The sequence below is a fragment of the Danio rerio genome, chromosome 7 (genome assembly GCF_052040795.2).
Source record: "Danio rerio strain M-AB ecotype USA chromosome 7, GRCz13ab, whole genome shotgun sequence".
Classification (NCBI taxonomy): domain Eukaryota; kingdom Metazoa; phylum Chordata; class Actinopteri; order Cypriniformes; family Danionidae; genus Danio; species Danio rerio.
The window spans coordinates 64,142,740-64,169,814 of record NC_141027.1 but is presented as its reverse complement, the minus strand read 5'-3'; the positions used below and the strand labels follow the sequence as shown (position 1 = coordinate 64,169,814).

The 27,075-nt window shown below is 34.7% G+C and overlaps 1 protein-coding gene across 2 annotated transcripts in view; it reads right to left on the bottom strand.

The window, feature by feature from the left end:
* The window catches only part of adam19a (ADAM metallopeptidase domain 19a), a 244,429-nt gene that overhangs the window by 48,149 nt on the left and 169,205 nt on the right, over positions 1–27,075 (bottom strand). The window contains exons 6-13 of one of the 2 annotated variants that reach the window (XR_015496372.1): positions 24,848–25,031; positions 17,463–17,528; positions 16,846–16,917; positions 16,516–16,682; positions 14,348–14,432; positions 9,927–10,069; positions 5,713–5,890; positions 757–1,760 (exon numbers count right to left, since the gene is read on the bottom strand). Coding sequence is in view for 1 of the 2 variants with exons in the window: in XM_087262030.1 (XP_087118156.1) it covers positions 1,671–1,760; positions 5,713–5,890; positions 9,927–10,069; positions 14,348–14,432; positions 16,516–16,682; positions 16,846–16,917; positions 17,463–17,528; positions 24,848–25,031 (985 nt within the window). In the remaining variant the exon portion in view is untranslated. The remainder of the gene's footprint in view (positions 1–756; positions 1,761–5,712; positions 5,891–9,926; positions 10,070–14,347; positions 14,433–16,515; positions 16,683–16,845; positions 16,918–17,462; positions 17,529–24,847; positions 25,032–27,075) is intronic. The other variant, XM_087262030.1, reaches the window with a different exon arrangement.

Here is a 27,075-nt window from a genome sequence, read left to right as displayed (position 1 = left end):
ACGATAAGAAGACTAGAGAACTTTGATGAAAGAAGAAGAGAGCAGGTGGTGAGCAAACTACATACAGAGAACATAGTGATATGAAAGTGTAGCCGCTGGTGTTTCTCTAGAATGCAGAAACAAAGATGACGACTACTGTAAATGCCTTACTAGCATTGAATCTGAGCAAGTGATAAAGTAGCAAGTAAAATGATAAGCAGACTTCAGAGAATATATCCCTTTTTAAACATTAGCAGATAAATTATTTGATTTTAATAAAGTTTTAGTAAATGTTGAAATTAATATTTATGTATTCATGGTAAATAATACAGTACATTTAATTAAGTAAACTTAGCAAATGGAACTTCACTGAAAAGTAGGGTTGCATGTTATTGAAAAAAAAAAATAAATAAAAAAAAAAAAAAACTCACATTGTGATTGTTTGATTTTCTGCAATATATATTGCGATATGCAGACCCTTAGCCAGCCTGGTGAAAGGAGTGATTTATTTTTTTTAAAGAAACATGGGCGTTTTGCAGTTATTTACAGTACTTCATTTTCTGTTTAATTATGGTTTAAATACTGCATTTAGTGACATTTTTAGCACTATTTTTATCTGGATTATAACCACACTTTATGATGTTGTAAAAATATGTCCTAAAGATTTTTAAAATGCTAATGTATTACATCATATATCATTAGGGAAAAAAATGAAATCTGTTAAAGTTTTATATTTAAAACTGTAGCCTATTGTCATTCATTAGGCAAATTAAGAACTGAGAATAAACATAATTTCTCAAGAGGACTTAAAAACTATTTGTAAAGAATTTATAATTGTGTATTAATTGGGATGATCAAGCATCTGCAAAAAAATAATCCAAAAATATCCTAAATAAAATTAAAGCAGGGATAAAAACAATACAACAAAGTTTAGCAGGACAATGACCCAAAGCACACCACCAAAATATCAATGGAGTGGCTTCACAACAAATCATGAATGTCCTTAAGTAGCCCAGCCAGGGCCCAGACCTAAATCCTATTGAACATCTCTGCAGAAATCTAAAAATGGCTGTACACTGTCGCTTCCCATCCAACCTGATAGAGCTTGAAAGGTACTGCAAAGAGGCAACAATTCCCAAAGAAAGGTATACAAAGCTTGTGGCATCATATTCAAAAAGACTTGAGGCTGTAACTGCCTCTAAAGGAACATCAACAAAGTATTGAGCAAAGGCTGTGAATACTTATGCACATGTGATTTTTCAGGTGTTAATAAATTTGGAAAAATGTAAAAAAATCTTTTTTTCACATTGCTATTTTGGGGTATTATGTGTAGAATGTTGAGGAAATAAATGCATTTAAATAATTTTGGAATAAACCTATAACAAAAAAGAGAAAAAAAGTGAAGTGCTAAATATGAAAACTAATTTTGTTATAGCAGAAATGTAATTTCTTCAGTATAAACAGCTAGTTTGAGACTGTGTCAATGAAAAATAGATGGATTTTGCATCCAGATGCTGTGGTTAAGACATAACCAAGGTTTAACAGGGCCAGGGTAACCTGCTAAGCCTCGACCACTTATATATAAAACATACAAAATGAGAACAGAGGACAGAGTTGAAGTGAAAGAGGGAAGCAGCAGGAGAAAAAATAAATAAATAAACAGATAAATAGACAGATAAATAGTTATGCACCTTGCAGCCCTCACAGCAGACCCCGTGGGCACACTGTGCATCCACCTTCAAAGTGCAATTGCTGGGGTGGCAGCAATCATTGGTGCATTCCTGCGAGAGATGGAAAAAAAATACACATACACACATAAGGCACTTCTAAAAAGGCTACCAAAGCAAATCAACATATGGCCTTCAACTTACATGGTCAGCCACTCTCAGAGCAAGTAAAATTGCAAGGAAATTGCATATGTACATGCACTCAAACACACACATGCACACATGTGTAACTCTTACCAAAATGTACAACTGAGATTTAACATATTAATAATAATTAGCCACTAAATAATAAAGTCACAAGTTGCCATGAGTTTGTATAGTGGTAGCGAGAATTATTAGAATAGCTAACAGATCTGAAAATATTTAATATTTAATTTTATAATGTCCATGAAACATGCAAATAGTTGCACCGAGGACAACAAATATCAGTGGGTTGTATACTGTTTTTTAATCCTTTTTCAGCTATAATATTTGGCATGTCACACTCCTGGGGCCTCATTTATCAACGCTGCGTAAGCACAAAAACTTTGCGTACGCCAGGTTTCACGCTCAGAATGGCTCATGTTTGGATTTACTAATGATGAAATGAATAAAGAATGTGCGCGGCTCCACGCCAACTTCATAGCTGGCGTACGGACATTTTTTGTGCGTGTCTGTTTTATTTCCATTGGCGACTCCTAGAGGCAGTTGTGGTAAATTGCACTTTACAAAGGGTCTTCTCAGCTGTATGAGAAGGGTTCATCCGCATGTGTAGTATATAAGGTTTCCGTACCATACAGTTGACCATCCAAACATTAAAGCGCAATTTGCAGCGGTCGCCAGTTTTCCTAATGTAGGCCTAGCTTTTTGTTGTCCATTCCTATTGTAAGAGCAACAATTAATAACTTGACTTCAGTTGAGACTTACTGGAACTCGCATGGACCCAAGATTCTCACAGAAAAAGTTTAGTGAAGGAAAAGTTATGGATTGGGATTACATTCAGTATGGGGGTGTTCAAGAGATCTGGAGAGTGAATGGCAACATCAACAGCCTGAGGTATCAAGACATTTGTGCTGCACGTTACATTACAAACCAAAGGAGAGGGCAAATTCTTCAGCAGGATAGTGCTCCTTCTCAAACTTCAGCCTCCACATCAAGCTCCTGAAACCTCCTCTAATATTCATTCTTTCTCCACTGCTGCATGACTTTATATTCTATCCTGGACATTATTTCTGTTCAGTGCTGGGACTTTTGTCTAAGCAAAGTCAGCCCTTACTGTCCTAAAGAAATCATTAAAAATTAAGGCATGATCATATTTTATTTTGGTAAAATAAGAATAATCTAGAGGCCTTTGCCTTTCATATAAACCACTTCTGATACCAAATGATCAACTAGAAGTCAAGTTATTATTTGCTGATTCTAAAATGTTTAGGTGACAAGACTTTATAGATTATTATTATTATTATTTTTTTTTTTTTTTTGGTGTTTGTGTATTCTAATGGCAATTTCAATAAAAAAAAGCGTTTTCCAAACAATGACGTAACTCACGGCTGAACTATCATGGTACAATGCATCGCTTGGGAAAAGAATAACGTAGTGATGAGTGTTTACCAAAACGCATAGTTTCTCTGTCGCAGATCCATCGCTTGAACCATGTTAGTTGTAACATAAAATGCCCATAATGACACTCTAAACGGGGCAGAGAAACTACTTCTTTAGAGAAGAACCCCTTCATTTCCTTGTACAAATTATGTTTTAGACAAACACGCATTTAAATAAAATCCAATATTAGTTTTGGTTAAAACATGCACTCGTTTTCTATATTACCTGAAATATATGTAATTGGCACAAATATGCTTCCTTTACAAATATTATTGAGAATGACATCCTATTCTAAAACAAATCACTTTCAAAATCTACCACATATTCTAATATCATATATAAATCATATGAATAAATAAATACTGAGGTGATTTATTATAAAATAAAATTTCATATTTATTATTTATTAGGAAATGAAAAAAAAAACATAATTTAATAATAATAATATTATTAATGATGATGATGATGATGATGATAATAATAATAATTATTATTATTATTAAGTAGGATTTTTTTTTTATACTACTTTTACCATTTGACACTTGTAAACCACAGCAGAAAGTTCTTACCGGCAGGCCTATGTCATATACAGTGCAGATACTTAGTAAATAACCTACTATAAGTTAAAATAATCAACAGAGGCTTTTTGTTTCCACAAGCTTTGGAGACATAAAATAAATTCCACTTTTAAATAACAGGTCCCCTATAGCTTTCGCTTGAGGTTGTGTTCAAAATGAAATCAATGTTTTCAAAGTGTACTGCGAAGGGAGCACAATTGTAAACATGAAGATCGCTAAAACTGAACTGTAAAAATAGTTTGAAAGCAAATTACACCTAAGAGAGATGACTTAATTACTTTTTTTATTTTTAATCATTCGAAGTTTAGATGTTACAAGGTTCTAAATGAATAGGGCATAGGAGGGGGTAAGTGGGAAAAGAACACAACCAGGAACAACGTCTCAAACTACAGATCCAGAGCTGTAGTTGCGAACGCTCAAGTTTGCGATGCAGTTTGCGAATGTTTATTGAAGTGACGGATTTGGGAAACGGCAAATCAACAAACAATGCTTTTAACGATGGAACTTGCGACCTTAGTTGACTAACAATGGTTTTAGTAAACACAGCCCAGATCTTTTACATACGCCTAGTTTTCTAATAACTTCGGCCATCATTGTATAAGCTTGCACATAGCAGCTGCTTGCATGCTATGAATAAAGTGAAAAAAATAATCAACTAAAAAAAGAAACTGCACAGGACCGAAAATGCATTTATAAAGGCTTGACATGTTTGACACTGATATACACAATGTGGAGGCGTCTGCTGCCCAATAATTATACCATACAGCATATTCATTTAAAATAAATAAAGAAAGGGGAGGATGTGTGTGTGTGTGTGTGTGTGTGTGTGTGTGCGTGCGTGTGTGTGTGTGTGTGTGTGTGTGTGCGTGATGTTTTAAGGGTGTTTGATGAGGAGGAAAGAGTCACAACACACATAGATGCTTTATATACACACATAGCATTTCTCTGTCTCACATAAACACACACACACACACACACACACACATCAACATAATTTCTACTTCATACATTTTCAGAGCATCCAGGGCAACTGACAGCTATGATTATCACACCAGAAATAAATAAATGGTGTGAATCAGTGACTATAGTTAAATAAAGGACATGCATGCAGGACAGTCCAATTTTTATGTAAATAGAGAGGGCCGGCAGATGATGGTTTGGATTAAAAGGTCAGAATTAAAGTATATTATAACAGCTTTTAGTTTTGGCTGCAAACAAGCCTTCTCTGCAAGGTAACTGGTATTGTTTCACTAAATGTGATATTGGCAGCAGGTAACATCCAGAACTGTAGCCCAGGTGTTTATGTATTGACTAGGAGTTACAGACGCTACCTCAGTCTACCTGCACCAGATGGCAAATCACCCAGCCATTATATGCGCACTGACAGCCTGTCAAACACAGCTTTGCAACAAGGTGGGACGCTCCTCATTTTCTCTCTCTAACACACACACACAGACATCCGAGCAAAGATAAAAAAAATGCAATTAGCTTTCATCTGTCACTCTTTAGTACAACACCATTTTTCTGCTTTAGTTTTGCTACCATTTATCTGTCCACCTTCCATATGGTAAACGAAAACTTTGAGCTGGTTAGGCAGAGACTTTTATGGTAAAAATAATTAAATAATACATTGCATGAATATATCAAGCATTCCATGAATAAACAATAAATGCATAATCAATGGTAATTCATATTAACTAGCAAATTTTGATTTATCACATGTACTTCCCACCCACAACTGTTCTCAGAGAGAAAAAAAAAATATGAGTAATTCATGATTGGTCTGATTCAATATTCTCTAAATCAATAAGTAATTTCATTCAATAATTCATTTAGGCACAAATCACCTCTGGTTCTCCACAGTCACACTCCTCCCCTTCCTCTACAAAGCCGTTTCCACACCTCTTGCCCCCGACCAGATCCTTCATGTTGGGCATGTTGAACAGGCACATACCTCCTCCCTTCTGGAAGTAGTTGTCCAGGTCTTTTTTGCTACAGCGGCTGAAGACTTTTGGGAATGGGTGCCTGCAGAGCATTTTAGAAAGGGTAATATATCATTTGTGTGCATAAAAATGATTTAAAATTAAATGTGCTCTAATTAAAACGGGGAAGTTAAGGTGCGATCAGTAAGTCGAATTTCATCAGTACAAAAAGGATAGATTCCTATTACGTTTAATGCTGAGAAACATAAGGAGTAGCTTACACAGAAGTCACTGTAAAACCCAAGTAGCTTTTGTATTCAACCCAGGCTCACTATGAAAACGTACCTCTATTTACATTTCTGGAGAGTGCCAAATATGTCCCAGGAGCTACATTTTTTGCAGTCGTTGTTTTCGCTAAACTGATTTTAATTAATAATGATTAAACCTCTAAAATATTGACTAACAAAGGACTTTCTGAACCCATTTGATTTGTCCCATACAGCTCTTGTCTGGTTTGCTGAATTTTACCGGTGCGTTCAATTTTTTTTGCCATATAATTGCCATCATACCCTTCCTTAAACCCAACCAATAGTGTTTTTAAAAGCACTGATTGACCAGTAACCACCCACTTCCCTAAACCCAACCAGCAGTGCTTTAAAAACCAATCCAGAAAAAGAAAAGCCCTTTCCTGAATTTTACGACATTTTCAGATTTTACCACATTCTCACACCTAAGAGCTAACTGGACAAATTGGTTACAGCGCCCAAACGCAGGTCTGCTGGTAAGCATGAGCAAGAACAGCATCAAACTGCCCCGTAGCATTCATTTTAAAGGCAAAATACAGCCATCCCTAATTCTGGCTACATATTTTGTGATCTCTAGAAATGTAAACAGGGCTGTGTTTTCAGAATGAGCCTATGTTGTTTGCATTGGTCTTGATTTGTGTACATTGGATGTAGAATATTTTCACTATCATATTCAGCAAAGGGAGTTTGCATGTTCTTCCTGCGTTCGCGTGGGTTTCTTCCAGGCGCTCCATTTTTCCCCACAGTCCAAAGACATGCGGTACAGGTGAATTGGGTTGGCTAAATTGTCCGTAGTGTATGAATGTGAATGAGTGTGTGTGTGAATGTTTCCCAGAGATGGGTTGCGGCTGGAAGGGCACGTGCTGGAAAAGTTGACGGTTCATTCCGCTGTGGCGACCCTGGATTAATAAAGAGACTAAGCTGAAAATAAAATAAATGAATGAATAAATGAATTCAGCAAAGCCCAATTACTATGGCAATTACTGGATTTCGCCCAAGCAATGGTAAATATACCTTTATGCAACTGCAGTGATAAGAAATAAGTAAAAAAAACAAGCAAACAGTAAGTAAAAATCCTTTCCTGCACTTTATACTAAGCGATCTCCTATCTTACCATTCTTCTACTGCAGGGGTACCAGGATCAGTAGACCACTTAATTCACTTCAGCCCATCCAAGCTTTAAAACAATTCACTCTACTGAACAACTATACTTCCCATAAATAATATGCTTTTGTCAGCCACTTTTTGATCTCATGCCAGCAGTTTTTTTCTATCTCTATTCAGTTTATGTTTTGTTTACTTCTTATCCAGTTAGCTGGAAACTGCTTAACTGTATATTCTCAGCACTGGGGTTCCCCAGGGCTCAGTCATAGGCCGCCTGCGGTTCTCCATTTATACCAAATCTTTCATAACAGTTCTTCAACTTCTTGGCACCACAGGTGGGCTGAAACCACTTGACACATCTTCACGCCCCTGCCCTTCTATCTTTAAATCAGTGGTTTAGAATGGGTCTCAGCATGCCTTTATGTCTACAGAACTTTAAGATCTTTTAGTCTGTATCAGTCTAAAATGGTGGAATTTGATCCTGATGCTATTGTGCATTGATATACAAGATTGAGTATGTTTACATGGACATCAATAATCTAAGTTTAATATGATTAAGACAATACTCTGGTTAGAGTCTATACCATGTAAACAGCGGTTTCAGATTACTGTAATCTGACTAAAGTCATAATCAAACTAAACAGAAATCAGATCAAGACATGTTGAGCATGGCAATTTTAGTCGCATTATTGAACTGCAGTACAGACATGTAAGCACTGCAATCAAACTAATACTGTCATGTAGGATTTTCCCTGCATTTTGTGACAGGATAGTCTACACATACGCAGCAGTTTAACACTATTCTCTGCACCTACCAAGTCAGTAAAAGACCACAGACACCTGCAGTGTGAAATGCAGAGTTTTTTTTTTTCCTATACACCATGCATTATCAAATTCTATTAAAAAACACTTTTCCAGCATCCATTACCTCAGTTTGTCATTAGGGGCTAACATAAAATGTTTCAGAATAAAAGTGAAAGTGCCAAACTGCAGTTAAGGTCGACAAATTTCAAACAAAACACCCGTAATGACATGAAACTCTAGAGGAAATGTGGATAGCGCGGTGACACAATGACTTAATTGATATGTACTATAACAAGTAAAACAGGCCCATCAAAGAAATATTCAAAAAGCAACTCAAGTAAATTCCTTAATTATATTACTGTCTTATTCAGATTAAGGAGGCAAATAATTTGATTACTGATGTCCATGTAAACATAGTCAATGACAGCTTAACATACTCGATGTACAGGGTACCCTTTTTTACTTGCTATAATGTCTGAATGTTTGATCACTGCTGTGATCAGATTTTGTTTAAAAAAGTTTTCTGGGCCCAGTATTATCAACAGGTGATCATGTAAGTGAACGTTTTTTCTTGTTCTTTAAACTAAGTGATGTTATGTGTTTTGTATTCAAAGATATATTGTTGTATGCTAATTTGGTAATGTTTATGTTCAAAAGATTAGTTGAGAACATGGTAGAAAAAACATTTTGAAGTGCATTGAATACACAGTTGTTACAGCATGAACACATGGAAAACCTGCTTTAACGTTTACAATCTAAAGAGACATTTCAAAGTGCATTGATTACACCAGGGGTGTCTAAACTCTGTCCTCGAGGGCTGGTGCCCTGTATATTTTAGTTCCAACCCCATTTAAACACACCTGAACCAGCTAAGCAAGGGGAGGTGTGTTGAAGGAAGTTGGAGCTAAGCTATGCAGGACACCAGCCCTTCAGGACCGAGTTTGGACACCCCTGGATTACACGATTGTTTCAGTGTGCACAAAAGGAAAGTCTACTACTATGTTTGATTATTTTTAAATATTTAATAATTTGTTTTTATTATTGTTGTTGTTGTTATTAGTGTTATAATAATAATAATAATAATAATAATAATAATAATAATAATAATAATAATAATAATAATAATAATTATTATTATTATTATTATTATTGCTGTTATTGTTATTATTATTGTTGTTGTTTGTTTGTGGGTAAATTTGATTAATATTGTTTTTTCTACATTATTAGGTATTGTGCCTGGGCCTGAAATTTAAGTTTGTTTAATTTATGATGAGTTTAACTAAAATGTGATAAAGTTAGAACTGGTTTTCTTTTTTCCCTCCTTTTGTAATATATTGATTTGATCGATTAAACACTTGATTTTGGTTCATTTGATTAAATCACACAATATATTGTACCCCTGGTGCCCAATCCATTTTATTAGCCAAATACCACTACATTCTTAAGTATTGCAAAAAGTCATTGTGTGCTTCAAAAAGGAGTTTAGTATCTTGGTGCTCAAGAAAGATATTTTTCCCCATATGTATACATCTTTATTTTAATAGTGCTTTTTATATCGTAGATTGCTTTAAAGAAGCAAATATTATCAGTGCTTAAAAACAGTTGTATGTGTTTTTACTGAGTGTAAATTATCAGATGGTCACTGAATGGTCTGTAGGCGTGCAATTTGAAGAAGAGACTACTAAGGCTCAACTAATCCTCATGGACTCATCATTAGCAACTAAGTATGTACTTGTACAGTGGTATTCTGACCATGTCATAGCTTATTAGTGATATTATTAGAAGTAAAAATAATTTGCAAGTGCTCCAGGGTTGTAATTAGCAGGCTTTCTGTAATTACCATGATTTATGCTCTGCGTTCCGAGTTATTTATAAAAGGAAGCATCTGTTAAAGGCATCAATGTGTAGAAAAACATTAGTATTTACCCTGTAGCTGCCGCCATTACACATCCACCTTGCTCAGCGGTGGCCTCCACACAACAGCCCTCATGGTCATGGCTCATGCCAAAGTTATGGCCGATCTCATGTGCCATGGTGGCAGCCGCCCCAATGGGCAATTCAGAATGGTCCTGAAAGAAAAGATCATTTCATTTACCAGCCACAACAAACATCATAATAATGCCCTGCTTTAGGAGTCTGTCTAAAATGATGAATTCAATGTACAGGATTAGAGTATTTGCCGCTCTCACTGCCATACGCTAGATTAATTGTATTTTATGCGTTAAATTGGAAATAAAGGCTATTTGTAGCCCACAGGTTTCTAATGTTGCTACAATACAGCTGTAGGGAAATGGCTGTAAAAACCCAGAGGACATCTCTGATCTCCAAAGGCATCTTTGTTATGTTACAATGATGCCATAAATTGTAGAGGATGTTTTTTTTTTTGACCTGCAGGTGGTAATTTAAGTACCTAGGCTGGGGCAAACAGAATGGCCTTTCTTTTATCTTCATACTGTGACAACAAGCACACTCAAACATATTTCCAGAAAAAGGAGTACAAACAGATTGCTCTGGAAAGGGCATGCAGTGTGATTTTTCCAGCTGGCACTGATCGTATCTCCTCCGTAACATCACTGTTGAAATATGTCGTGCAGTTGTATTACAAATTAATTCTCTTTATGGATTTTCTATCTCCAAAATATCTCCCTATAGAACCATGCTTTTCTTGTCAAACTAGTCCCAGAGCATTTAGAGGCAGGAGGCTGAATAAGATAAGAGTTGCTTTTTCCAACTGTTGTCCTGGAAAAGACCATACATGACGTCTAGCATGCATTCTAAAATATTTGTCATCAAAAATTCTACAATAAAATCAGGCTGATAATTCATTAAGAGAGAATTAAAACATCCATGTATGACAGTTGGTTTTTAATCATGTTTGTTATCAGTTATGTGCAATATAATGCAAAATACTGTTAATAGGTTTATGTTGATTTCATAATTTTGTGCTTTACTGTAGATCGTGTGTTTTTTTCTGCACCATATCCATACAACTATTGGCCATAATTTATGGAAAGCCACTTACAATGAACTAAGTCATCATTTTGATTAACCATATGATGGTCTTCACAACTTTTTAATGTATAAAGCAAACCTAAAACACACACTGTTACATTATGTAACTAGGTTATAAAACATACAAGCAACATTATTTTACTCTATAATACCTGAAACATTGGCAACTAAATCTTCTTTTACAATTAATTCCTGACAATGATTTTTTTTTGAGAGCATAATTGTTTAAACAAAGTTTGTATTTTTATGTAAGACTAAAATATGCACATTTTGAGGGACAGATCTCATCGCCTAGTAACTCTGAAAACTTATGCTGACCAGTGGCAGTGACATTTATACATGACTTTTTTTTTTTTAAGTGGTAATAAAGTGATATTAAACTGTCTGAATACAAAACAAATATCCAATACTGACCTGGTAACAACAGTATTAATGATATCGACATAATGAATAATAAATGAATTAATCTCAATGAAATAATCATTTTAAAAAAGAATGAAAGGTTAAGAATATAAAAACCTCCAAGTGTCATCTGAAATTTTTGTCTAAAATGACCATGTTTCTCAGGTTGCTGTGTGTAAGTTAAGGAATTTTACCCCTTTGGCAGAGAATATGTTATTTTCATTCTCTTTAAAGTGAAAAAAAAAAGAATATAAATATAGGAGGCTAAGAAAAATTACCATTTTAGACAAAACAGGTTTTTGCACCTGAACTCTTTGTTTTTTACGATCCAAATTAACTTGTATGCAATGCATACATTTAAAGACTTAATTTAACATTAAATTGACAAACACATGGCCCTTGGTATAGTCTGAGCCTCGAAGAACCCATTAGTGGAATCCTTCACTGCCTGGGAACCGAAGGATGCATTAGGAGGATGCATTTGTCGGCGTCTTCAAATTGGGACAACCTTGATCATTTCGCAATGATGAAATTGGCCTTCGACTGCGGACTTTGAAGGATTTAGCCCCTGAATTTTGACGCAGTAAAAGTCAGAAATAATATCACTCCCACTTTATGCAAAGTTCCTGATTCTGACCCCATGAAAACAGCCATGGCATTTACAGAAACTATATAAAACCATATAGAGTTGAAGTCAAAATGATAAGCCCTCCTGTGAATTTGTTGTATTATTATTATATCTTAAATTGTATTTAACAGATTCAGGATTTTTTTTTTTTTTTCACAGTATTTCCTATAATATTTCGTCTTGGAGAGAAAATCTTAATTGATTTGTTTTGCCTAGAATAAAAGCAGTTTTCATTAAAAAAAAATAATAATAATAAAAAAAAACAATTATGAGCCCCCTTAAGCAATTTTTTTTTCAGTTGTCTACAGAACAAACCATCGTTAAACAATAACTTGCCTAATTACCTTAACCTGCCTAGTTGACTGAATTAACCTAGTTAAGCCTTTAAAAGTAACTATAAGCTGTATAGAAGTGTCTTGAAAATATCTTGTAAAATATTATTTACTGTCATCATGGCAAAGATAAAATAAATCAGTTATTAAAAATGAGTTATTAAACTATTATGTTTAGAAATGTGTTGAAAAAAATATTCTCTACATTAAACAAAAAAAGGGAAAACAATAAACAGTGAAGCTAATAATTCAGGGAGGCTAATAATTATGAGTTCAACTGTATATAAAACTATATACAATTATATACTATATATAAAACTATAAAACTACATGATAAAATAATACAAAGATAACTTTGCTGTTGTGTGAATGTAACCTGCTGTACATGGAATACTCAACATCCAATTTTTTTTAAGGTCAGTTTTAAAGAGGCCCTATTATGGGTTTTTAAAAATGAGCTTCTATACAGTGTAACACAGCACTAAGTGAATGAAAACATCCAGCTGAGGGTGAAATCTGAAAGTGCACCATGTTGAAAATTATCGATTTTTAAATAAAAAATTTTACTAATTTAAATGATTTGTCGCTCATCCTGATCTTTTACCTGTTCATATTGGCGTCGATACGAACCAATATCAAATATGAAGTGCTGGATCTGGTAAAACGTGAACGCACCTTTACCTTTAGACACCAGTGGAGTGTGGTCATGACCGAATATGAGTGAACATTAAAGAGTAAACGTTCTGGTGATTAATACAATCATCTTCCCTGCAATGGGGATTCATTGGGTGTTTGTTAAAGAAAGGATCAGAAAAGACTATTGGTGTCAGAGACTTTGTCAGAGCTTGACAGGAACTTTACAGTGCACAGATCATGGACCTGTTTCTTCCTCCATTTTACAATTGTAAGTCAGAGCGATTAAAATGGCTGCCTCCTTGTTTTCTCCAACTTGCAAATTATGTATTTAATTGTGTTTTGTTACTTGTAATCACTCCTCACAGCTTGTACTGTGTCTAGTTAAGTCTTTATATTCACATTTAGGGTCTAAACCATGTTGAAAACGCGATGCATAACAATTTCTTTACGGATTTAAATGTGTTTGTGAGCTTGCGATCCTCTTCTGTTTGTCATTGCTATTGCCACCGTCCGCTGTTCCTACATTTGTGCAGCAGTCAAGTTTCAAAATAGTTCAGCTTTTACCACTGTGTGGATTACTACTAATATTATGATAATATTAATAATATTAATGCTGGTGTTTAACTACATTGCTTTGATGCATTCCTGCATTGGGCTCACACATATACTATGCACTCTGGCTACTTCAACACTGTTGATAAGCCATGGTGGGCACTACTCTCTGTCTCGTGCTAAACAAATTCAACCAATCACAACAGACTGGATCATCGGACCAATTAGCGTAGCTTAGCATCACGCTTAGAAGAGGTTTGGGAACAAATGAATTGCTGAATAAATCCTATTAGAGTCGTTAGGTAAATAATTCGATAAATAAATGCATATTATAAGACAATGGAAGTGTTTTTTGACCTTACATGCATATCAGCCTGTTGTTGGATACCCCTAATACCAAAATATAACCATTTTAAAGCATAATAGGTGCTCTTTAATGCTCCAGATTCTTTTGATGTAATATCCAACCACTGTTGACATGCATCAAAAAAGATTTTCATGTACCTCATTGATCTCAGTATAGGACCAAGCAGGCTATATTGGTGTAATATAGAATGACCCCATCCATGTGTAATATCCAGAGGAAACGCTTCACCCATCATTAGTATTCAGCAAAGTGCTCCTCTCGCGCCACACAAAGTAATAGAGCCAATAAAAGGCTAATCAGGTGTGCGGGAGCTATTGATCACTTTATCAAATCCCTGCATGAGCTGTACACAAACACACACTCTGTACGCGCAGTGTTTACAGCCTGATCCAGATGCAAGCCTTGCACGCTTTCTTACCACGTTGATGCCGCCTGAGTTCTCGTGACTGCACATGCCCTCCAGCGGAGCCATGCCAATGGTGGTGCCCTTGAAGATCACACCCCTGCAGGGAAAACAACAAACTTTTTAAGCTATGATATTAATAAAAACATAGAAGATGTTTGTGTGAAGACATTACTTCACACAAACAAAGAAGCAAAAAAACTAAAGGAATGGTTTTTGAAGTAATGCCAGCAACATTTGTGAAGTGAAAAATTCCACAAAATAATGGAAATACTGTAAATTTTCAAACTTGACTTCAACTGCAACAGCCCTAACAGTTTAGTTTAATCGAGGATGTTTTTCTTTCTCCCCTTACAGTTTTTCTCTTCACTTAATGTACAATTCTCAGACGCTTTTCTACATCCATGCAAATGATTTTGTGAAATACTCTAATGTTTCCAACAATATCAATTGCTTGTGTCATGTGGGTCAATATTGATTATTTTGGGCTCTGTTGAATACCCCCCCATTTAATTAGACTTTTTTTTCTAAATCTGGCTAGAATTGTTACATTTCTCCCATATGAATCTTTACTTTTTCTAAAGAAAAAGCAGATTGTCCTATCCAGCAGACACACAATGTCTTAAGATGATCCTATTAGGCTAGATTTAGGTCGCTAGCATCTAAGGACGTTATTTTGATGCCCCATAATTTCATGAAATGACATATTTTGTTGATTTTAGGTTGTGTTAGAAAGTGACCAAAATCCAACACAAAGTCAAGCTGCAACATCATTAGACATTGATATTTGGTTGTTTTTAGGTTGCGTGGAAAAGTAACCAAATGCAAAATCTGTCCGACGTTGGACATTGATGTGGGCCTGACATTGGGTTCTGACATCAACCCGATTTTCATTTCCAAACAAAATGCAATGTCCCACAACGTTGGGGTACAACGTCAATCTGATGTCATGTTGATGTGCTGTTCCTGCTGAGTAGGTTCACCTTTCTGCTATTGTTTTTTCATTGTGCCATGTAGTGCTGTCTTTTTCTTTCTGTATCACAATGACATGATCTATCAACAAATTACAGAACAAACAGCAATAGCCAAAGTTTACATCAGAACAGCCCTCCAGAGTACACTGTTATATTGACAAAATGACAACTAATTTGACTTTCTTATCTGTACAAAATAACCCAAGAACTTGTAGTTCTTCTACAAAATTTAGTTTGAGATATGAAGCAAGGTTTTTGAGCAAGAGACTGTATTTTGCAGGTCATCCATGGTGTCTTGCTATTTGCACATGGTTTTTTGAAAAACGCACTTACTGTTTTGCAACTTTCAGTTCTGATCTGAGAAGTGTGCCAAGGCGACTGAGAAAACTGCAAATTCGTAGGACATTTTTGTTGTTTTTCTGTGTGCATTTTCCCACTCAAAAACTCTCAGTCTATCATGTGACTGTCAAAGAAGTGCTTTTAACTTTAGTGTTGTGAAAGTAAAGTTTAATAATAAATTGAGTTATCAATAATAATTACAATTTAATCAAAATATCAACTTAGGCTCATTCTGGAAATGTACCCCTATATACATTTCGTGAGAGCACCAAATACATTCAAGGAGCGACATTTTTTTGCAGTTTATGTTTTCACAAATCCACCAGAGGCCGCTGAATATGCTTTTTTAGATCTCAAATTTCTCTTGCGAGTGTCATTCATGCCTGCTGTTCTTATGTAAATCCCCCAGAGGCCTCTGTCAACTGACTGACTGACTGACTGACTGATCGACTGACTGACCCACCCTCCTCTTTTCCTAAACCCAACCAATAGTGTTTTCAAAAGCACAGATTAACCCACCCATCCACTTCCCTAAACCCAATCGACAGTTTTAAAAAGCAATGCAAAAAAAGATAAGCCATCGCCTGATTTTTATCACGATTTTAGATTTTACCATATTCTCACCCTGTTATTTACTTGTTTATTTTATTTTTTGGCTTCTGTTTTTGTCTTTCTGGAACCGTTATAGCTCTGCCATAATTCGTGATCTCCAGAAATGTATACAGGGCTACGTTATCAGAATGACCTTATGTTGCAACAAGCAGAGTAAAAGTTGTTATTTTACTCCCTGTAGTGGAATTTATCTATATGTTTTTTTCAATAAGCCAATAACAAAGTGATTTGGGATTTGTATGTAATATGATGACTAACGTGAGAAGTTGTGCATTGTCATGTTTCTTGCGGGATTTGAGTTTCTGTCTCCATTGAAGGAAGGACCAAAGCGTGGAATTAGGCTCCTCATTGATGATGCACTGGTCGTGTTCAGTCCAAACCTCTAGACCAATCAGAGGTACTCGAATGTTCAATTCTCTGTAGAACTGTTCAGGTCAAAACAAACAGTTAGCATTAGGATGAAGGGATTAATTTTTGCTTAATATTATAATACAGACATCTCTAAATTTTGCATTCAGAAAACAAATGCACAGTCTAAACAGTCAACAAAACCTTTGAACCAAAGGAAAGCACCCAGGCTTGACATACCTTATCTACATAATTAGCAATTTCCATTATCCTCAGTTTAGTTTTGTCAAGGTCCTTGTTTTGCTTTCTGTACTGTGGAGACACAAAGAAACGCCAGGAGGCAAATTGATCGAGACGAACATACCAATGCGTAGACTCTGCTTGAAAAATAGAGAAATTTGATTAACTACATTTCGGCTGTAATGAAATCTTACATAACCCCCTGCCTCTTTCGGCTCTCGGTGCATATTATACAGATTTGATGTAAATGTGTGAAAGAACTCAATCAGAAACCTCAACAGAATGTAACAGCGGAAGATTGTCTGCATGCAACCCGAGGACTAAAAATTAAAGCATTCAATTCCGTGATCGCTCCTTGATAACTCCTTATACGCATAAGATATCAGAAAGAGGAGTGACAGAAAAGCAAGCGAGAAGGCACTTTCCAAGCAACAATTGCTCAGTGGCCACATTTGAATGAGAAAGCCACACCGAGCTTAAAGCGGCAATTTTAAAGCACAGTTTATATAACTCAGCCTGCATTTGAAGCTTGAAAGCTTTAATTCCTGTGGTGAACTTTTGCTGTGTGAAGTGTCTAATTAGCAGAAGTGAGCGTGACACAGGCTTCATCGGCTTACCAGTGTGTTGTCAGCTACTATATACAGTTCCATGTACTTCGTAGTACCCCAGGCATTTCGTCTAACCTAAGGGTGGGGGATAAATACAGAAACAAACAAACGACAAGCAAAAAAAGAGAAGCGTTAATTGCTGGAGGACAGGATTTATGGATTTGGTTTTCTACTGTCTTGCTCCTTGCGTTTATACTATAATAACTGTCTGCAACTTCTTGACAAGTAAGGAAGTGTCGATTGTATTAAATCACACAGTTTAATAGGAAATTATTAATATAAATCCCAATTGTTGTTAATGCCCTACTGACAACAAAGCTCAAATACTGTACAGCACAATGTGGTTTCAAACGTTTTTTTTTGCACTGCTTGCTTGTTTCTGCTGTTGTTCGTGTTCAGTTGTATTCACATTTTAATTGATGGTTTCCATTCACTGTAAATGCTGCTTTGGCATTGTAATCACTAAAGTGTTCCGTCGTCCCAAAATGACAGCTAGCACTTTTCAGTAAACAAGTAGTAAATAAAATCTGAGTGAAACAGTAGAATAAGGGGAAGAACAGAATGTGCATATAAGTCATCTTCCTTGTCAACTAGAGGAAAATAAATGTGGAAGTTGAAAAATGTTCAGAAAAAAAAATAAAAAATCAATGCACCGCATGCCAAAACATATCTCATCAGTACTCATTTTTATTAATCCTTTCACGCAAGCATTTTAAATACTCCAGTTGACCCTTCATTGTTTTGTGTTACTTAGAATCCATTGTGTTCTAAAGTTCCTATGGTGGCGTGTCAAGTTTATCACATGACCCACCAGCCCCAATGATCTATGTTTACATCCTTTTGAAGAATGTTCTAATTATATTGTAAAATTTCTGATATTCTGGTTGTCAAATATGTGATGGAACATGTATTTTGTCTTTTAAACAGCTTAATAATGATCAAATTATTTGTTATATGATGGGTAATGGTGCGATCGTTGTTGCTAGACGGGACACATCTGCAGTGCAATGAAGTAAAGATAAGACACAGCTGAGGATACTCACCTCAATATACCATAATATTTGTGACACTGTACATCACATTTAAAATAGTTTTGAATTTTTCATTAGTTTTAGTTTTCATTTTTTGTTTCGACTTTTTGTTCAAATTCAGTTAGTTTTGTTCGAATTCAGTTAGTTTTACTAGTTTTTATATTTTGTATATTTTGAAATCGCTTAGTTTTAGTTTAGCTTTTATTAGTTTCAGTGTTAGTTTTAGTTGTTTGTTTGTTGTTCTTTTTTCTAAATAAAGATATTTGTTAGGCGCAAGATTCAAAATCATCAAAATGAATGGTAACACTTAATTTTTATGGTCCATTTGAGTATTAGTAGACTGTCTGCTCAATATCTGTTGATACTGCTGCTGAACAGACATTTAGCTGACTATAAGAAACTTTGCAAGTGCATGTCAACTTACACTAACCCTAACCCCAACCTAACAGTCTACTTATAATCTAATGAGAATTAGTTGGCATGTAGCTGCAATGTACCTTAAATTCAACAAACGGACCATCAAAATAAAGTGTGACCAAATAAATATTGTATAATGCAAACTCAATTAAAGATAGGCTACATTTTACCACTAACGTCTATCCATCCACATTCACATCCAACAGCCCAAAAGATAGCTGCCTTTAGTAAAACGTGTGTATAAGAAGTTCTGATCTTTTAGGGAGAACCAGATCTTTTTTGACAATCCTCCTAAGTCAGTTAAAACATTTTTTATAACTGAATAACTAGTATATATTGGTCTATTTCAAATCAGAGGGGTATATTAGGCATGTTAAAAAGTTGTTAGTGGATAAGTGCTTAGTGTTACTGGAGACGTGACTCGTTAAAAATGATGTTTTATTTGGTGAACTAGCTCAAGCGGTTTACTTAGAAGATCCGGTTAAAAAGGTCGCTTTGTTTGCGATCACGATAACTAATACAGAAATGAAAGCCATTATTGGACTCAAATGTGCTAAATTATTACTTGTAAGTGTCTGCTCATGTTGTATTTAATACTGTTACTGTGCTGCTGTCATGTCCATCAATTTTTTGGTTTAGAATAACAGCGAGGATGGTTTACAGTCTATTAAATACATTTACTTAGACGAAAAGGACGGATGTTTTTGCTATAATATTGTTTAGTTTTTGTTAGTTTTTTATGTACACAATTAATTTTCAGTTAGCTCTTTTTTTTTAAAAATTGTTTTTAATTTTATTTTAGTTATGGAAAAAGTTTTTTCTAGCTATTTTATTTATTTTTTTGTTAATTTTTGTTAACTATAATAACCTTGCAGTGCACTAAATAATATTTTTACATTACTGTGAGTGTGGTTGAGGTAGGGGTAGATGCTAATAATAAAATACAATTAAAGTGTAGCTTAGTAAATAATATAAATACTTCTTGTTAACTTCTGATCGCAGCTCTATCCCATCTTGCCACAACCGCAGGAGAGATCTGAGCTACTGGATTTACGTCATGTTTATTCATAATTTTCTGCTGAAATGCATGAAGGTATGCAACTGTTTTTCTCAGAGAGGAATAGAGAACATATTCTAGTAGCATAAACAGTGTGTATCTTACGTGAACAAAGTACATTGTCAAGTTATATTGAAAAATAATTATTATTGCCATCTCCATAGGCATCCGTGTATATTTCACAAACCTTACATGGTATGTTGTACTTGTAGTTATGTGTATTTGAATGTCTTAAACCTTAAATAAATGTTAATTGTTTGAAAGCATGGATAAATTGTGCTTTATGACAAGCGCCGCGCACCTCTTACTGTGCCTCAGTGCGAACGTCAGATTAGAAATTTAGCAGGTGATGACATACAGTACGCTCTGTAAAACTCTAATCACATTGGTGTGATTGTATGCTTCAGGGACCAGCTACGGCTGATCACATCGGTGTGATCGTATGCATGGAACTTTAGGAATAGAATTTGTGTTACGGCTAAATTTCTATGGATATTTTGAGCTTCTATTTACCCAGTGAGCACCTGGACGTTAAAATTGACATCAAGCATGACAAAATGGGTCAAACATGCAAACTGGTTTCATGTAAAAACCTTGACCTCCACACAATGATGTACTTTTCACCACTAAAACAGCAACACAACATGTATTATATGTTTCATTCATACGAAAGTCTAAAAGTTAAATGTATTGTATTGTATGTAAACCACGTTGATGTCAAAAGGACATCAAATTGACATCTAATGTGGCATCAAAAACACACATATATATAGATACAGATTTTGTCAGTATCCTGCTACTGTACTGTACTGATCCTGCTAAACAGTAAGCAGATGTACCTTTATTTTTTGTCACAATGTCACAGATTGCGAACTGTAGCTCAGATTTTTTTCATTGTTTTATTTGTTTGAAGGACACATTACCATCACAAAGAAACAATGATAAACCAAGGATAAACAAGCACTTCATTGAAATTCCATTCTAGAAGTCAGAAGGCAAAAAAAATTATCAAAATGAGACTCATGGGATCTGAGTTATTTAAAGTCTAAAAGCTAAATAAGGTCATACTATACTACAGTATACAGCATACTGTATGAACCTCAATTTTTAGGAGCTTTGTAACCCAATTGTAATACATCATTACTGAAGAGAGAGCACATTAGTCCACACTGTTTATTAATTTATGGACCCTCTAATTCTCATTTGTAAACAGCAGGCCAGTTAGAAGTCTCCACTGTTCAGCTTTAATGAGAAAGCAAGTGCGAGCAGAACAATAGCAGTAGGAGGGCTCCCAACTCCTGCTAATGATACTCAAGAGTTTTATAATAAGCCCACATTATGCACTTCATCAGGCTGAACACTTAACCTGGGCTTAAGATGGCTTTATTTCTGCACTGTAATGAGCTAAAACATTTTTCTTTCTTGGGCACATTATGAAAACAAACGCACAATCTGAAATTGGGTGGAATTGCAGACGCACATTGCAACACAACAGCTTTGCGTCACTGTTTACAATGTTCTCTCCCATGAGTGGCCTTCATTTAGCAATCCAGTCATTACAGCATTGAGGGAACAGAACATCTTTGCTTTGTGAAAGCGAAATTGCCTTTGACATCACACACAATCCACTCATGAGATAAGAAATAGAGACTTTACATACTCAATAATGACAGTAAAGACTCTCTTCTATTTCCCAAATGGCTATTACGCTTACAAAAAAGTCAAAGCTTCCATTTAAAAAAAACTTACTTTTGTCACTTTTTTGCAAGACTAACCTGATCTATTTTGATGAAATTATACAGTAAGATCTACATTTATCATTAAACATGGGCCATTTTTAAACTTGTACCCTTAAAATTGTGCAATGTGTCTATACTTTAAAGCAATGGTCTTAAACTCAATTCCTGGAGGGCCACTGCTCTGCATAGTTTAGCTCCAACCACCTCCAACTCACACCTGCTTAATATTCTCTAATAGTCTTGAACACCTTGATTAGTTTATCAGCTGTGTTTGATTAGGGTTGCAGCAAAACTGTGCAGAGCTGTAGCCGTCCATCAACCAAGTTTGAGGCCTACATTTATAGACCGATCGGCTCAGATAGCCCCCTTAAATTTAGATTGGGCTCCTCCCTACATGATGCTTTATAACCAATTTTTTTTTGGGAGAAGCACAGTCTGTTTTTGACAATTATTCTATAATTGTATCCCTTTACCACTCCAACTCTACACTAATCAACCTGCTGTCTACTTAAGGTTGCTTTCACACTTGGTTCTATTGCCTGGATCAAAGCCAAGTTTAATTGTCCCCCTTGCCACTTTCTCGGCTGGTTTGTTTTCGCCTTGTCTTTTTTCCTTCTGAACCCCAATACGCTTGTGTCATCAAGCTACCGTTTTGACTACAGCTGTTGATAGGTGACAGCCACAAAAGCAAAACGCCAAAATGGAGACATCAGCATATCACAGTCATTCTGCTTTTACTGGATCTTTTGGTTTTGTTACCAAAACCAAAATACAGAGAGCCAGTTGTGTCTATCTGCAGCTGCTGCTGCAAAAAAAAAAAATTATAAAAATAAATAAAATAATAAAAATAATAAATAAAATAAAAATAATACAAAATAAAAATAAATATATATAATATAATATATAGTTTAATATAATATAATGTAATATATTATATATAATAAAAAAAAACTCTTAATAATAGGTGTAAACTGTTTTTCAATTTACATGTTTTCCTAATTTTTAGCGTGTTTGATGTCTCCCAGCCACCGTACCTCGCTATCTTTCATTCTTAAATCCACAGGCCACAGTGGCACAGAGCAGAAACAGAGGACAAGCTGTGTGTTTTTCAACAGATTGTTGTAATATCTGCATCTGCGCACTTCTTGGTCATAGATTCAGTTTACAAAGTGTAATGGGGGAGCAATCGGTTTCCCATCTGCCATAGTTTTTGCCTCATCACACAGATGTTTCCTCCAGCAGAAATGTGGCTCTTGACACATATGAACACATATACTTTACAAAACATCATTTTGCTCTTTTCAATTGAATATTCTCACTTTGAATATAAAACCTATTACTGTGCGTGTGACAATAACTACCACACAGTCATGCACAGAAGTGACAAACAGCACTCTGTCAGTGCATTGATTTTAATTGGATCACAGTAGTTCACAGGGATAGAAACATCATAATATTCAAAATAATGTAATGAAACAGATCATGAAATATTTTTATTAGCGTTACACTGTGTCCCAACTACACACTACACGACGCAGCAACACATAAAGTATCTAGTTTAGAGTTTATACTTCTTTGTGTGGAATTCATCTCAAGTTCAAAGAATTCAACTTGAGAAGAAAATTCACACGAGAGGAAAAACATCCCGCAAGGACACAAGAGCGAGAGGATCGCAGACCTTTCCTGATCTCATTCCTTTTCTCTCTTTTCAACTTTTCCTCCTCTCTACATGCTGTCATATCCTAATAAAGGCATAATATGTAGAACACAATTTTTTAGGATTGGAGATGAAAGAGGAGAGATGAAAAGATTTTTTTGAGTTACAAGAGAGCACTTCTTTAATTATATTTAATTATCACAGTAATTGATTGCACTTAAAATGATATTTATGTAATTATTATTATTTTTCTATACTATTTATATTTTTATGCATTTGACTATAAGTTGAATTTGTGGGAAAATATTTTATTGGTTTAATACAGCATATTAAAACAAAAGATTTATGTCAGTAAAAAATATATTTTTTTTTATGTACAGTGCTCAACATAATTTACTACAACCAATTTAGATTTTTTTTAAACTATTTTTCAGTGAAAATTGGCAATGTATTTTAGTGAATTCAAACAAAACAATTTATTAAACAGATATATTTATTAAAATAATATTTTAGTCACCAAACATATTTAGAAATTGAAAGACAATACGATTAAGTTCAGTCAAAATATTGCAAAAGAAAACTACAACCTGCAAAATTTATTTTATCTGATTTATTTCCATCTCGCTCTTGTGAACCCAGTCTCATGTCTCATCTCTGATTAAGTGGTTTATTATGTATTAAATGCTGTGTAAAAGTTAAATGTGAGTTATAGCCTTATTGAAAGTGGTAGTACACATTTTATCTCAGATCTTGAAAATAAAATAATTAGCAAACAGTTTATACATGAACATAGTTGATACATTAGCTAAACTTTATTTATTACATCAGTAACTACTTCATTTTATTAGGAGTGCAGTGCATGATTCTGTGCTTCTGAATGTCTCTGGTATTTAAATATTTCTGTATTTCTGTCTTGCCAAGTCTGGTATCAAGTCAGGGCTTGTTGCTGGAATCTAATTGCATTGCATCTCTCAGACACTGTGCTAGACTAAAGTCTTTATGTATGTATATATATATATATATATTCATATATATATATATATATATATATATATACATATATATATATATATATATATATATATATATATATATATATATATATATATATATATATATATATATATATATATATATATATATATATACATATATATATATAATTATATATATAGTTTATTGTCACTTTGAATTAAAAACTACTAAAGTTGTTTGTTTTCTTTTAATAAATAGAAACACAAAAGCACCTGAGTAAAGAAAGAATTTAGAGTAATATTTGGTTTGTAAAAATGCTTCTAATATTTGTGTTTAAAAATTATATTGTAATGTAATGTATACTGTTTTAATTTTATTATAATTATTATTATTATTATTTTATTATTATTATTATTATTGTACATTCGTTGGGGAAAGAGCCCCCTAAAATGAGAATTGTATAACAAGATATGACCACATAATACACATAAATCAAAATGACAAAATTTGCGACTGACCCTTTGATGCAAAGGTTTAAAGTCTCCACTGAACAGGCTCATTTGTCCAGTGTGATGGCTGTGTCCACAGGTGCCACTTTTGAGGGGCAGGTCTTCAGTGCGATAGAAGGCGTGGTGCAGAACCTCCTGGCCTCTGATTGGCTCCAGGTAGAACGTGTCATTTGAGTTTAAGACAATCAGACCTCTGCAGAGGAAAATTGGATGAATGTTAGTTTAAATGCTGTCTAGTTTCAGATCTGTCAATAGCAATTAGCAGTGGTGTAAAGTAACTAATTACAAATACTCATATTACTGTAATTGAGTAGTTTTTCCTCAGGAATTGTAATTTACTTAGTAGTTTAAAAATGTTTAAAAAATAGTTTTACTCTCCCTAGAGTACACTTTTAGTACTGTATCGGTACTTTCCTTGAACCTGCACTCACTATTTTATTTTTTCATGTCTATGGGGATTAGAAAAATCAGTCCTTTGATTCCTGTCCAATCAAATCACACATAGAAGGTAAATCACATCATAATGAACTACCTCAAGACATGGGTGATTTATAATTGCAGCAAACTGTTTGGAAGCAATAAAAGGTTCCAAGAAGATGTCCAAAATCTTTACACACATTGACCCAGAAACTGATTAGATGCATATCACTTATGAGAAGATGAAGAATGATTACTGTATGATGACCGAAATGGCCTGAAACACCCAGCAGGCACGAGACGTTAACATGCCGTCAGATTGACGTTGTACCCTAACATCATGGGGATGTTGCATTTTGTTTGGAAATGGAAATTGGGTTGACGTCAGAACTTAACGTCAATGTCCAACCTAAAACCAACCAAATATCAACATCTCATGATGTTACAGCTTGAGGTTGTGTGGATGTTGAGGACAATCATTATACAATAACTTGCCTAATTACCCTGGCCTGCCTAGTTAACCTAATTAAACCAGTTAAGCCTTTAAATGTCACTTTAACCTGTATAGAAGTGTCTTGAAAAAAATAAAATAAGATAAAATAAATCAGTTATAAGAAACAACCTATTTAAATTATTATGTTTAGAAATATGTTTAAAAATCTTCTCTCCATTAAACAGAAATTGGGGACAGAAATTTTACCTAATTAGGGGCTGAGTCCCCCTAAAATGAAAATCCTTTTGATTTAAAAATTCAACTCTACAGTTTAACAAAGAGACTTTTATTGACAATGTAGTGGTTTTAAATACAGTACTACAAGGTATGATAAATAGTACAGAGAGAAATAAGACTATAAAATAACAGAAAATGTACTGGCAGGTTTCTGTAGCAACACCAAACGAGACAATGTACATAAATTGTATTGCTTTTAGCATTTTGCTTTTAGCATTTTGCCCAGCATAATTTAAAAGAATAGTTCACTCAAAAATCTAAATAACCTAATAATTTACTTTCTCTCATAGGGTTTATGAGTTTCTTTTTTGTGTTAAACAAACAAGAAGATATTTTGCTTAGTATAAAGTAGGGAAAAAATAAAAAAATAAAAACAAAGAAAGAAACTCAAATAGGTTTAAAACTTTTAAATGAACTACATCTATCCCTTTAAGTTATATTTAAATATTTTATGAAGCTAGCATTTTATGCAACAATCTGGTATTTATAAAGCTCCTGAATATCTTTTTAAAGAGCATGGCCCCATTTACACTAATGCGTTTTAGTTTGAAAACGCATAAGTTTTGCTACGGTTACGCCAACCGTCCACACTACGCCGGAGTTCTCGAGCGCCGAAAACGGAGCGTTTCGAAAACGCTGGAGAGGCCGTTTTCATTCTGAAACGCTGCTGCTCCGTCTCAGTGTGGACGATGGAAAACGGAGACATCTGAAAACGGAGGCGGGACTGCAGACATTCGCCTCTCTGATTGGGGCTTTTCCTGAATATTAAGTAGCCTAACACACACAGTTCAGTTCTGCATTCTCTCCGTGTAAGTTCAGACTTCGCAAGTTTGATTAAGGCTGCAGTCTCTTCTTCTCAGTTTGATATGGAAAGCAGACTATACCGAGGACACGGGTAAATCTTCAAAGGGAACAGTGTACTTTATAACTTCATTCACATCACCCTGGCTACGTTGTTTCACTTTCTCAACAATAAAATGTAAACTTGATATAAGGAACTGCCTATTTTTATTTTAATATTAACAACTAAACAGACAGCAGAAATGTTGAGGCGTCGTGCTGCATGAGCGTCATCTTCACTGTGTGCATA